Below are 13224 nucleotides of genomic sequence, written 5' to 3'. Positions count from 1 at the left end.
GACTGGCGCAGCTGGGACACAGAGGATTCCAGTGTCGAACTTCGGTCGCGAAGTTGTGCGACCTCGGCTTGCAGGGCGACACCATGTTCGCGCATTGCTACGGCTTGGCCCTCGCTCTGGTGGAGCGATTTCTTCGAGTGCTCGACCTTCCTCGGTCAGCTGGCTGATCCGAGCTTCGAGGGGTTGTGTTGTTGCGTTGAGGGTGATGCCGATGCCCTCAAGCAGTCGCAGTCGGGCATCGACATAGAGGGGGGACAAGAGCGACTGGGCGTCGCCTTCGCCGAGGATGTCGACCATGCGGTCGTAAATCGCCTGATGGGAAGCAGTCATGGTACTTGGACGAACTTGCAGTGCAACCAAGTGTAACCGGGCACACGCAGAGGAAGGAGTAGGTAAAATGAAGAATGAATTGGCAGGGTTATGCTATCTACCTCTGCTACATGAATATGGAAAGTAAAGGCGACTCGTGTGGAGAGTCGCTAGCAACCCAGGCGACTTGTTGTGAGGTCGCCTGCAACCTTTGGATGGAGATCTTCAATGTCAATGACGATCTTTGACATGTGTACGGATAACAGTACCGTAGAACTGTTACATTGGAAGGCACCACAGAATGCGGGAAACCGTAGTGTGTGCTAACACTGCCGCGCCATTTCTTTGGTGTCGTGGGATGGATTGTTCGAAGGACTTGCCGAGTTTGTGGTCGCTCATTGTTTAAATTGATGAGATAATCTATGTTTATTGCGTGAAGAAGGAGCAGACTTGGTCCATGACGAGCCACTGAATCCCGTACGACGGGCACAGACGGGTCAAACGAGGGACCAGACCCTTGTAGAGCGCCTTGATACCTTCTTCTCGGGCAATCAGGGTCGTCGCTTGCACCAGGCCGGTGTACTTGCCAGCCACGCCCTTGCCGTTCTCCTGGGCCATCATGCGCGTCTTGACGACATCCATGGGGCAATTGATACACGGCCCAGGAATCGCTCCGAGCATCCCCGTCAACATACTCTTCCACGGTGACAACGTTTCCCCGTCCTTCAATTGCCACAAATTCTTCTTCAAGAATGTGTTGGACCAAAAACTGCATGCTTGGTTCAGCCCCTGTCGGCCGATCGTGGGTGCGACCCCCTTCCACAGCGCGAACGGTCCTTCGTTCTTGATGATGACCAACGTCGACTGGAGCGTGCCTCGGTACTTGGGCACTTCGCCCGGAATAATCGTTTGGCCCTGGAGACGAGTCTTAACCACTTCGAACGGCGTCACGATCAGAACGGCTTCTGTCGCTCCGGCTAGTGCCCCGGCCACAAATTCCTTGGTCCCGGTCACTTGGCCATTCTTATCAGCCAAGAGCTTGCGGTACACGGCGTTAAAGTAAAAACGCGTGCCGTTTTTGAGAACGACGTGCGATGTCCATGGCACAAACCCCTTGTATAGACCCTTGGCGCCTTCGCCCTTGACCAGTTGCTTGCCGCAGTCAATCATGCCCTTGTACTTGCCCGTCTTGTCAAGTTGCAAGCGGGTTTTGCACACGTCCAACGGCGTTAGAACGATCGCTTCGATCACGCCACTCAACGCACCGGCAAAAAACTTGACCGTGGGACTGACAGTCTTCTTGTGCGGTGTCGAGTCACTCGGAAGCGGCGCGCGCAGCCCGCCTTCGCCGATCTCGACACTGGCCTTCCACCATTGCTTGGAGAACTCACGAACGTCAGGGTCCCACATGAGCGCTTCCAAGTTGGGGTTGGCCACCATCTTGGACCGCATGAGCAGGTACAAGTATTTAAAGTCTTGCTCGGTGATCTTGGACGGGTCTTTGGGGTGGAGTTCCTTGATCATGGACGTGGCCTCCGCAACGGTCACGGCGATCCCGAGCTTTTGCATGGCTTCTTGCAACATGATGTCGTCAAGGTACCCCTTTTTGTGCGTGTCGAACGATTCAAAGATGTGATGGATGAAGCGTTCATGGATCCCATGGAAGTCGTCAAACGTGACCTTGCCCACGTGCTTGCGGTCAAGCTTGTCCATAAGAGCTAGCGTGTCCTCCGTCGAGAGGCGGACACCTGCCTTGGCCAACCCCACTTGGATATCACTGGCATTCACGACCCCATTGCCATCCACGTCAACCTTGGCAAAGGCCTCGCGGAGGAGGTTGTCGACGGTGAGGCGGGAGTCGCGGCGGATGAGACCGACGGGGGAGCTGGGCGATTCCGGCATGTGAACGACAAGTAGGAAAGTGAAACCCACCCAATCCAAGGATCTCCCTAGATTTTACTGCGAATGGGCTACAATACAAACTTCAAGTGAAAACGCCACCCAATTCCACGACGGCCCCACGAGGAAGTGACACACGCATGCGCAAACATCGGAATCAAATGCATCGTCTACCTCGCAATATAATCGTTATCCGAATCTATCCGGAGAGTACAAAAGTTCACTCAAGGAAATCGACGTGTTGCTCTCACAGCTCACAGCGACAAAGCTGTCTGCAATAACAGCATCATGATGGCGTCTTCAGTATGATGTATCTAACGGACTGGCGCGAAGATGTCCGAGGCGTAGTAACTCCTGCACTCCAGCATATCATGGCTTGACCTGTCGTCGTCGTGGATCGTCGTCCTTGTGAATTGGTTGCAAAGATGTGAATCCTGCCTGAACTTGAATATTAACACGATGCTGTACATTGGAAGTACGTACGTGCATCCACAGAAATGCAAAATTAGTCTCAATGTACGTTGTGGCATGTACTGTACGAAATGTACAGATTGAACCTGACGCGGCTGCGTTGTGAAAGGGGAAGCGTTTTAATTGGATGGTTCCACATTGATCCACCAGTAGACAGGTCACAAGACGATCTTGGGGAGGCACTTGGATCGCCGTCGAGGGAGGAGGATTCCCCCTGCCACGCAACGAAACAGGAAAGCGATTTGGGTGTGTGTGCAATCAAAACAGTCGTCTTGAAAGGTTCGAAGGGATGTAGGTGGGTTGGGTCACTCGCCCTGATTCGATGATGTTGGACCCGTAGCCGCCTCGAAATCACCCTTTGCAGGTACTTCCCTTTCTTTGCACCATTGTTTGCACGTAGCATGCCAGTACATTCGTACGACAACAAGCCACTCTTGGGATACATTCGAACGCGACAAGTGTCACGACGACGGTGAAGTACTTGGGATGGATAGACCGCTTTAAATGCATATCGAACGGTTTTTGGCGAAACTCGACATGGGTCTCTGCGTAGTCGCCACACATGCCCGAACTTGAGATCGCTCATGGAGTTGAGATAGATTTGGCTTGGATCTCAGCAATGTTGCTTGAGCCACAGCACAACGTCATCAACCACTTGATTGGCCATGGGTTCGTGCAAGAGGTCGTGACCTGCGTCTTCGTACGTGCGAAACACCTTCTCGGGGCAGTCTTCGATTCGATCAAACCAAGCGCGGGATCCTTGTATCGAGCAAATGACATCGGCGGTACCGTGCTGAAGCAATAGGGGCACTGGCAACGACCGTTGCAATGCAAGTTTCTTTTGCAGTGCTTCTACACACTGCTTGACTTGGAATGCGGTACCAAGACGCATTTTGCCCGTATAGTACAGTGCATCTTGCATCTTCATTTTCTGAATCTGCTCGCGAACGCAAGCACTCGATCCTTTGCCACCATTCGACGGCATCAAGGCCAAAAATGGGGCCACGTGCGCCACGGCTTGCCCGATCGCTTGTACAATGGCGGGAGGTTGTCGGTTTGCATGGATTTCAAGGGCAGGACACTGCACGATGACGCCGTCAACGTCGCCACTGTCACGCAGCAAGCGATGCAAAATGAGGGCGCCTCCAAGCGAGCTATGTCAAGGACCTATCAATCCATCCAAGTTGACAAAAAGGAGATTACCCTCCAAGGACGAATCTCTTCTTCGTTGGCCATTTCTCATGGACGGTCTTGATGTGCTGATGGAGATCTTCAACCAACGATTCATGGTCGTAGACAAGGGCATGAAGACCCGAGCTTCGGCCAAAGCCTTCGTGGTCATATGCGTACACAACGAAGTTTTCGTCAAGCAATGCTTGCACCAGCTGCAGCATGTTGCTTGAATGCTCATTCAGTCCGTGTACGAGAATGACGACACCTTTGGCGACTTCGACACCACTTGGAGGGGTCCACGTTTGCCAGAACAGCTACGACAAAATCCATGAGATATTGTGTAGGTAGCGCTATGTACTTGAACACTTCGACGGGGCCGCTGTTTGATTACAATGGTGTGTTCTTGGGAGTGCAAGGATAAACTTGCGACGGACTGCTCATCCATCGTCATTGGAATTGCAATTCGTGACGTATCCAGTGAAGGATCGTACAAACTGAGATAAACGAGTCCTACGCCAATTCCTAGCAAGCCCAGCCCCACGGATGCAGTCACAAGTGGCCGCGGTGACCATGCGTCCAACACCAACATGCCGTCAAGCAGTTCAGGCTATCTGTTCGGATAAAGTAATGGTTATTTCCGGAAGCTTGAAGTCCACTCTTCATGTCAATGATGTAAAGGGGCAACCCTCCGTTTATCCGGATCTCTCCTAGTCAATTAGCAGCGTCAGTTCGTCCGTACTGTACATGGCTATTTTCACAACCAACGAATTTCTAGCGTTGAGGGTTGAGGCGGAATAGCCTGAGCCTCCATATGAGCGGTCATGTAAGTGAACATCATGCCGTGGCTGGTTTTTACGCTGCGTGTGAGGGAGGGCGCCTCGAGCATCTGCGGGACCAAAACGACGTGGACAGCCTGTGAAAGCATAGGCATTCACTGTTGAAAGGTATGAAGTATTGGAGGTATTGCGTCGAATAGTCCTATCTAACATGATCATCTATCGAATCGATTTAATAGGCATTATTGATTTGAACAGGCTTTTTTATCTCCCAAGCGTTGGAATGTTGACCTGCACTCTGAATAAACTTCTTCCCCACACAAATTAATTGGCACGTCACCCCTTACGACCGGTATGAGCTCTCCCAGTGCGCCGAACGGAAACCCTGCCCTCCACAACCAAGGCTCCACGCCGAGCTTAGATGCTCTGATCTTCGATGAACAAAAGGCGGCTGACGCCTCCCACCGCGACGAGGTAAAGGAGGATGAACCCGAGTCAGAGGAAAAGAAGCCTCGTTCGCTGTCGAACGTGTTCCCAGTGGATAAACTCAAGAACGGCGCCACGAATGCGACGAAGTTCTTCGGTTCGACCTTTAATTCCCTCAAAGAAAACTCGGTCAAGGGTTGGGAAAACGCCAAGCAGACCAAGGCTGGCGGTGCCCTCGCCTCGGGGTTGACGACTGCGTCTGTTGCAGCTTCGACCACTGCCAGCCGCATCAAGGACACGGATGCGTACAAAATCACGACATCTGCTGCTGCCCAAACATTTGAGAAGGCCAAGCATGGTGCTGAAATCGGCGTCGAAAAAGTGAAGCAAGGGGCGACTTTAGCCAAGGAAGGAGCAGTGCAAAGCATCGAAAAGGTTCGTGCTCGCGTCGGCAAACCTGGCGAGGAGGACAAGTAAACGCAGTCACCATTCTACGGTGCTCCTACGTCCATCAAAACTCGCCACATCCATCTCATATTTAGACTCGGAAGCCATCACTGTAATTCATTCTCTGCCACCCTTCGCCTTGCACACTCTGTCACATCTAGCACTAGGCCGATGCAGGAACACCCTCTCGATTCTCGTCGCGTCAGCTTGATATCCCACTCAGCTCTGCATCACGTCCTACAACTTCCTGACGACCTTGTCATGCTATCTCCATTCAGGGTCTGTAAGGTTGTTGCCGTCGTTTGGGAGGTATACAGTGGTGGAGACGTTCCATCCCCGCGGCCGAAGTCGTCGACAAGGTAGAAACCAAGTCGAGCAATTAGCAAGCAATCGCCTTCACGCATCGTGATGCCGAGCCCGCCATGTTGGCTACATCCTTGACGAAAGACCACCACAAGTGGATCTCTTTCACAGTGTTGCCTGTGAGCCGACCAGTACTCGAATCGCGACTTCCGTGACGTCTGCGCACTGTTTAGCGTCAGATTGACTTGTTCGCCGAGACGACAATCGTCAGATCCATCGGCCCCGCTTCCCTTTAGTTTTGACGCGACCACGGGACCCACCATCGTACACTTCCTTCTTTTCTTCCACAAATTTCTTGCCAGTCGTCGTCACGACCTTACTGTCCAAGTACCGAACCTACTCCAACCGCATTCAAAACAACCCACGTTGTGGTTAGGATGTACCAGTACTTGTTGGCTCGATGCGGCGCGAACTTTGACCTTTACCGGCTTTTGCGATGGACTTCGTGGGACCTTTACTTCTTGGTCGGCAAATTTGACGCTGATGGCTTGACGAATATGGGCGTTCAGCTACCCGTGATCCCATATATATATCACGTGAGCACGTCCCTGTGCATCCAGACTGATGGATGCTGGTGGATCACCTGCTGTCGAGGGTCCAAGTCATTCAGGCAATGGTGTGTGACGATGTATCCCGCCGCACGCACAATGTCCCCTGCAAACATGTCCTTCAGGATGCATTCGATACATTCCAGCGATAGATGCGGCGCCAGCTCCATCAAGTCGTTCAGGTGGGTCATTTCCTCTGCGGACGATGAAGATGGTTTGGGTCGAGGGTTGGCGTCTTTCTGCGATGGATGGGATGCTGAAGAGTCTTCGGGAGTCCTTTGAGTCGACTCTCGGATCAAATATACAGCTTCCCTTGCGACAGTGTCGTCAATGTCGGGAAAGAACGAAACAATGCACTCGACAACTTGCTGCGGGTCGACCTCTTGGGTGTCCATGAGCTGCAAGACGTACTCCACGATGGCTTCGTCCACGTCGTGCACGACATGGTTCAAATGGGAAGTACGACTGCTTGATGCATCGCAGCATGCGTTCACGCCGCTCTCCAGGAAGCGAGCCACCATCGTCCGCATGTCGACCATGTTTCGTCGTGGCTGTTCGTTGAGTCTCTCGATCCTTGAACCGAATCCAGTTTTATTATCCGGAACAACTTGAAATAATCAACAATGATTGGTCAAAATTCGACAAACCACGCATCAATGACCACATGAACCCAAACCCGCCCAGTATCGGTAGTTGGTGTGTGGCCGATCGCCATGGCGACTGGCATCGCGGGACTGCCTGCGCTTGAAATGCGAACGAGCGTCGAGAAAGGGCGATCGATCCATGCAGCAACCCCACATGGCCTTCCTGCAGGCACAACCCTGTTTACCGAAATTCCATTTGCAAGCGTTGTCGTTAGCTCTACAGCAAAGCTTTGCGCCGTGTGCTATGCCGACGCCGACCCCGACATGTGCTGTGACGATTGCTCCAGTGTCGTGTACTGCAGCGAAATTTGTCAATCCGTCCTCCGCGATGTTCACGAACTGGAATGCTCGACCTTGGAAGAGATCGACGTCATTGCGAAGAAATCTCGGGCCGATCGCAACCTGCTGTGTCTACTCACACGAATCTTGTGCGTCCGCGCGATGAAGCAGTCGCGGAATGCAACGGACGTATCATCATGCCCCCCCTCAACAATCTCGTCGACCTACGCCGACGTGGTTGACATGATCCATGCAACTGGACAGCTCAACGAAACTTGGATCACGGCCGTGCAAGCAGGGGCGGAGTTGCTAATCAAATCTCTGCCGCGAGAATGCACGCTTCCTGTGGCAGACGTCGTGGGCTTGGCTGCACGAGTCAACGAAAACTCGTACTCGCTTGAAGCCAACACCGTCGAACCTCATGGAGAAGTTGCAGCCGTCGGTTTGTTTCCCGTCGCGGGGCTCATTAACCACAGCTGTCAGCCCAATTGCATCTGGTCCACCGATGCTGTACGTGGCGCAATGGTCGTGCGCACGACGACATATATCGCCCCTGGCGATGAGATCACGATCCCGTACATTGACGTGAACCAGCCTCGGGAAGCGCGCCGACGTCAATTGAAACAGTCCAAGCATTTCGACTGCCGGTGCGAGCGGTGCGAAATGCCGCTCGTCGAGCCGGCGCTCGATGCGTTGGTCGACGGCGTTTGCTGCCGAACCTGTCAGGATACCCTGCTGGTTGGTACTTCATCCAGTGGCTACACCTGCCCAAGTTGCGGCCAGGCAACAACGCAACAAGATATTGATGCGGCCAAGCTGTACGCGACATCAACCATCACGTCGGCCACGGCCATGATGAACAAGAAGAACTTTAAAGACGCTCTTACAGTGCTGGGCAAGTTCTGCGACGCGCAGAGCGTTGCCTCGTCAAGTCAAGTGGTCCTTCATTCGAGCCACTGGACAGTCACAACCGCTCTACGCCTCTTATCGGATTGTAGCTACAAGGTCGGGGCGTTCATAGCTTGCTACGAGCATCGGCTTGCGCATGTGACGAGGTTGTGCGCGATCCTTCAACCGAATGCACTCGCGCTGGGGACAGCTTACTTTGAGTTGGCGGACGCCGTTGCTATTGGGCTGACACATCGCGTGTGGCCACTGGAAGAAGAGCTAAAGAAGCGAGAAGAGCTAAGAGCGCACTTGACAAAGTGCCGCGACATTCGGAAGATTATCTACGCCATCAACCATCCGAGGCTCGTCCAAGTCGAAGCACGATTGTCACGGTTATAGAGGGAGTGTAGTAGATGAGCATTCCTGCGGTCGGAAGTGTGGCCAGTGCATGTGTGACATGGCAAGGTTGCGTTTCCCGAATGCCCGTCGTCGCGAGGCATCTGCAGCAGTGCTAAGAATAGATATTCACGTGAGCTTCAGGGCATTTCCAGTCGAGCAATGGCACGGCGCCGACCGTCCGTTGAGTGGTCGCAGGAATGCCCGATCTTTATGGGGGTGGGCACACCCGAGTCGTGCGACGAAGTCCCCTGCACCCCTACCAACATGGACACGCTGTCCCAACTCCCGTCGCCTACGCTCAAATCCATCCAGCGCCAGAGATACCTCGAAAGCGTCGCCCTGGTCGACATGGACAGCATCATTCTGAGCGGCATCGACGTCCCCAACGACTCCACGATGCCAGGAATGCGCCACATGCATCGGTGAACACGGTTGACGTTTTGTGTGTGGCTAGATGGTGCGTACCGCGCCCAGGTTGCCAAGTGCAAAGACGACAACCTTCGCCAGCTCATCCGACGTGTTGAAATGGACTACTTCACACTCAAGTTTGCCCCGCCGTTCGAAGACGCATTTGTGTACGTGCTCCACCGCCGTGCGATTCGGCGCATTCGATACACTCTCTTGCTTGGATTCGTTTGCGTTTTGGCCAAGTCGCTCTATGGAGCTCACGTTGGTGAAGGCCATCCGGTTACCCATGCCGACTCGGTGGGTATCGATTCGATCGTCGTAGCTTGACCACGAGATTGTAGGTGGCATTGGGCCTCGGGATCGGCGTCGCGCTGCCGACAATCGTCGTCGCATTTGGCTGCACGTTTGTGGAGGCATGGACGCCGTGGTGCGAGTACTATTCTTCGGTCGCGTTCTTCATCGTGTGCCTCGAAATGACGGCGGAAAAGTTGATTCTGCATAAACCCGGTCCGATCCTCCCGCTCTTCCTTTGCTTTGTTCCGGTCTTTGGGATCACGCGGCTTCGCTTCCATGTGTGCTGGCGGATGGTGGCGTTCACAATTGGCCTCCACCTGGCGGCACTCGTGGCAGCTGGCCAAGAGGACATCCCCGACATCTTTTTCCAAGGGTTTTCGTACTTGGGGGGGATTGTAGGGGGTGCTGTCGCCCACTACCGCGTGGTACGACGTTCGCGAGTCCGTCGTGCACACGATGTCATCCTACAGATGTAGGAAGTGCTTCGCCGTCGCAATTTTGTGCTGCATTTGCCCTTTTGTGCCGAATCGTTTGACAAGTTTCAAGTCCAATGCGATATGAAGGAGCCGAGCACGAGCAAGCATCGCCTCCTCGAACGGTAGTTGGGGCATCGACGGGGGAAGGCGCATTGCCTCAAAACGTCGTGGTAGGGTCACGCTCCGGTTCAAGAACCGCCAAATCGAAGCGTCGTTCAATCGGTATTGGTACCTGATCGATGGAAGTCCGTTTCAAAATGTCCACAAGTGCACTTTGCACCAAAATGCCGCGAGGACGATCCGGTATGCCGTCCAAAGCGCTTTTCTCCACCAACTCTTGTTGGCCCTTCAAGACTGGCGGTACACACTGTTCCTCCTGCTGTTGCACGTAGTCATCGAGGGACTTGTTTCTAGGTACATTTACCTGGCAGAGGCAAACTCGCACAAAACGTACTGGGTTGCCATCGGCCTACGTCTCAGCGTTGTGTTGGCGTATTTTGGCGCGCAGGGATTGATGTGGCGATATGGTCATCGGTACTCCAACTATTGGGAGCGCCACGGGTCGAAGCAGCAGCCACGGGAGCACCACGAGTCGATGTCCAAGCCTGTGCCCCTCTTGGAGGCGGCGTCAACATTACCCAGCAATTACGTGTGGAAGATGCAGCTGTGGTCGGCGTCGATTGTGTGTTTGCATGCGCTTTCCATGGGCCTGATTTTGATTCACTTTGACACTTCTGGCATCAACAGCGGCGTCGCCGCCCCGTGCTACTACCTCGCCCTCCTCAACGCGATACTATTTCCTCACCGATCTGGGTTTCGCGTTCGGTAAAATCCTCATCACGACGCCGCCCCATGCACAGACTGGAGTGACATAACCCACGCTTGTCGTAGGTTTGTATTTGCCACGGTGTCGACGGCCGTGGTGTGTGTTGTGTTTGGAGTCATCTGCAGCGTTCTCGTGCCGTATCACTTCCTCGAGTACTGCACCTACGTGGGGATCACGCTCTCCCTCGGCATGTTCATCAGCTACGAAGAAGAATCGGTTCGCCGATCGTTCTTTGTGCGACGGGCCATTCGATCGCACGAATTTGCTACGTGGCACGCTGCGATTTCCGTCATCCGACCATATATTCGACGAAAGATGGCAGCAAAGCGGGCAGCAGGCCGTCGCCGGGTGTTGGCTCTTCCTTCAGCCGCCGACGAATTGGCCAACAGCGGAGTGAAAATCCCGACCTCGAACCTCTTGGCCACTGCGAGCAAGTATGGCATGTACTTTGACGCGGTGCAAGCGGTCGTGGCGGCGTGTGTACTAGCAGCATACTTGAATTGAATCATCCCAACCTGACTTGCATTACAACTTGACTTTGATCTGGAAATGGTCGAGGACCGCGGCGACGACGCTGACGGCAAACAGGTACACGACCATGATGCCAAAGCCGACCGCCGGCGTCGCGTACAGCGTTTGCATCGACAAGTTGACCGCACCCGTCATCAAGTTGGCCACCAAAAACACAAACAGTTGGTTGCGCGAGATGCCTGCAAAGATCAACGGGACCCGCGGGGCCATGCTATTCCATCGCAATCAGCACGACAACGTCACACATTTCTTCTACCAGAGGTGAAAGTACGCAGCATGCGTGGTGAGTACGACGACGCCTTGCCATACAATCCAGCCCACGTACGGGATGTTGATCTATCCAGGGCGTCACGAACGATGAAAAATCCAGGCGCGTACCAAGCGTCGCGACGGGCGAGTCAGGTGCGTGGACACCAAGTCCGACACTCCCCACGCTGTAAAGCCGATCATAAACAGTTTGGCGATCATCCAGCGATCGCCTCGAACAACGTGGCGCGAGTTGGCGTTTGTCTTGGAGAAAATCACTTGGCCGATCGCGACCGATAGCAAGTACAGTGGCAAGTACCCTATCGAGAAAGCGACGTGAGCGGGCTGGCAAAATGATTTCTGGAAAGTGCACCGCAGAGGCTGAAGATGCCTTCGCGGTTCTGGCTGAACAAATCGACGCGAGGGGCGTTGAATATATAGTCTTGAATGCCAAATTTTGTTAGCCCGACTTGGTACCCTGTGTGCACATTCGCGTCAAGTGTGAAGGCCAAAGGGGCCGCACCTGCCAGAAGGACCAACGCGACCGGAACTGAAGTCGCGTACGACCCAAACAGTGCCAAGATTGAAAAGGTAAAGTACAAGCTCGCCAACGTAAAGTAGAAGTTCCAGTGGACGCCGTATTCAGTCACGTGTTCCTGTACAACCAAACGCAGCGATCGTTGCGAGATGTTTCTTGAGGCTGCAATGTAAGCGATCACCGTGGCATACCTGGTAGTTAACTTTCTTCACCGACACGTAGCGGACGACCCCGAGGACCAGGACGGGCAGCATCGGGCGGAAGAAGAGCCAAAGTGCACGCAAAGATAGCCTAAAATACTCACCTCAACGAACCTCAAAATGAAATGATTTACGAGGAGGATGCTCGCTTGGCGACGGTGCCGCGCGCGTACGCCGACGTCAGGGCCGACGACATGATGAAAAGCCCCACGCCGCTGTCCATCTGCACCAAGTCTTGAGTGACAAGGGATTGCGACAAAGGGATTCAGGCGTACCAAGCTGACGCCGAACGTTTCCGTCTTCGCAAAACGACGCGGGAAGATGGTGAAGTCCACCGCCAAGATCGCCACACACCTCCAGGTATCGTTAGCACGATGGACATGAGCGCGGGAGGACTATCGTACGTGCAGGTCATCATTTGCGCACGAAAGCACGTCACGGCAGGCTTCTCACTGGACATGAGAAACGTCAACTTGTCCTTGCGCGCGAGTTTCTTGTCCGCCTCGGTTGCATGGCGATGTGACAGTGTGCCAAGGGCCACCGCACCGACAGCAAATACAACTACCAATCGCCATGAGCGCAAGGAAATATGAAGAAAGAGCGTACGGGTGATGGGAAGCGTCCATTCGGTGAAGGTGAACGAGATCAAAATCGGCAGCACGAGCAGGGCAAACTCGAGCACAAGCACGGACATCGTGCGCTGGGATGAACCACAACCAGATTACCCAACGATCTCCATTGCATGTACGCTTACCAGTAGCTTGCTCTTTCCAAGTAGACCCAAGTTCTCGATGACAAACATGAGTTCGCAGTAAAACCACAGACTTGTCTACCCCATCATCGTTGGTGTCATTTTGATCCATCGCTCAAACCGTACCGATAGCACCGATAGCACGAGCGCTACCTCACCCACGCTGGTTCCATTGTGCCCACTGACAAAGAGCTCCTTGGCCTTCTTGTAGGCCGCTTCGTCCACCGCCATCCTTGTCGGCACAGTCCCGTGCGATCTCCGAGTGTTGATGGTGTCACAATAACATCCGTATAACCGCTTCGTTATCCGGACGATGGGATCGAACACGCAAC

General features: G+C 53.8%; 7 protein-coding genes across 9 annotated transcripts; 3 read left to right on the top strand and 4 right to left on the bottom strand.

The window, feature by feature from the left end:
• Positions 1-677: 677 nt before the first annotated feature.
• H310_01317 (hypothetical protein) lies at positions 678-2220 on the bottom strand. Its single transcript, XM_008864389.1, has one exon. The coding sequence runs from the start codon at positions 2209-2211 to the stop codon at positions 736-738; it is 1476 nt and encodes a 491-aa protein (XP_008862611.1). The 5' UTR covers positions 2212-2220; the 3' UTR covers positions 678-735.
• Positions 2221-3111: 891 nt separating this feature from the next.
• On the bottom strand, positions 3112-4462 carry H310_01316 (hypothetical protein). The gene is made up of 3 exons (XM_008864388.1): positions 4211-4462; positions 3883-4166; positions 3112-3833 (listed from the first exon to the last, which is right to left on the bottom strand). Exons 1-3 carry the CDS (start codon positions 4439-4441, stop codon positions 3293-3295), a joined length of 1056 nt encoding a protein of 351 aa, XP_008862610.1. The 5' UTR covers positions 4442-4462; the 3' UTR covers positions 3112-3292.
• Positions 4463-4908: 446 nt separating this feature from the next.
• Positions 4909-5647, top strand: H310_01315 (hypothetical protein). The gene has a single exon (XM_008864387.1). It carries the CDS (start codon positions 4983-4985, stop codon positions 5529-5531), a length of 549 nt encoding a protein of 182 aa, XP_008862609.1. The 5' UTR covers positions 4909-4982; the 3' UTR covers positions 5532-5647.
• Positions 5648-5815: 168 nt separating this feature from the next.
• On the bottom strand, positions 5816-6972 carry H310_01314. 2 transcript variants are annotated; one of them, XM_008864385.1, is made up of 3 exons: positions 6448-6972; positions 6248-6373; positions 5816-6200 (listed from the first exon to the last, which is right to left on the bottom strand). In XM_008864385.1, exons 1-3 carry the CDS (start codon positions 6949-6951, stop codon positions 6072-6074), a joined length of 759 nt encoding a protein of 252 aa, XP_008862607.1. In that variant the 5' UTR covers positions 6952-6972; the 3' UTR covers positions 5816-6071. The 2 variants fall into 2 exon arrangements, with proteins under 2 accessions (XP_008862607.1, XP_008862608.1); XM_008864386.1 differs by having other exon boundaries at positions 6254-6373.
• A 124-nt stretch (positions 6973-7096) lies between these two features.
• Positions 7097-8767, top strand: H310_01313 (hypothetical protein). Its single transcript, XM_008864384.1, has one exon. The coding sequence runs from the start codon at positions 7126-7128 to the stop codon at positions 8620-8622; it is 1497 nt and encodes a 498-aa protein (XP_008862606.1). The 5' UTR covers positions 7097-7125; the 3' UTR covers positions 8623-8767.
• Positions 8768-8886: 119 nt separating this feature from the next.
• On the top strand, positions 8887-11130 carry H310_01312 (hypothetical protein; the record flags this gene model as incomplete). The annotated part of the gene is made up of 6 exons (XM_008864383.1): positions 8887-9000; positions 9097-9327; positions 9372-9749; positions 9801-9922; positions 9975-10625; positions 10692-11130. The coding sequence occupies 6 exons, from the start codon at positions 8887-8889 to the stop codon at positions 11128-11130; spliced, it is 1935 nt and encodes a 644-aa protein (XP_008862605.1).
• On the bottom strand, positions 10651-13155 carry H310_01311. 2 transcript variants are annotated; one of them, XM_008864381.1, is made up of 12 exons: positions 13019-13155; positions 12896-12970; positions 12748-12841; positions 12546-12702; positions 12417-12495; positions 12276-12364; positions 12133-12232; positions 11927-12059; positions 11777-11881; positions 11536-11723; positions 11414-11493; positions 10651-11368 (listed from the first exon to the last, which is right to left on the bottom strand). In XM_008864381.1, exons 1-12 carry the CDS (start codon positions 13121-13123, stop codon positions 11152-11154), a joined length of 1422 nt encoding a protein of 473 aa, XP_008862603.1. In that variant the 5' UTR covers positions 13124-13155; the 3' UTR covers positions 10651-11151. The 2 variants fall into 2 exon arrangements, with proteins under 2 accessions (XP_008862603.1, XP_008862604.1); XM_008864382.1 differs by lacking the exons at positions 10651-11368; positions 11414-11493 and having other exon boundaries at positions 11501-11723.
• Between the last annotated feature and the right edge of the window lie 69 nt (positions 13156-13224).

The sequence above is a fragment of the Aphanomyces invadans genome, assembly GCF_000520115.1.
Source record: "Aphanomyces invadans strain NJM9701 unplaced genomic scaffold supercont1.2, whole genome shotgun sequence".
NCBI classification, from domain to species: Eukaryota; Oomycota; class Saprolegniomycetes; order Saprolegniales; family Verrucalvaceae; genus Aphanomyces; species Aphanomyces invadans.
The sequence above is the reverse complement of the archived record's forward strand: the minus strand, read 5'-3'. Positions and strand labels throughout refer to the sequence as shown.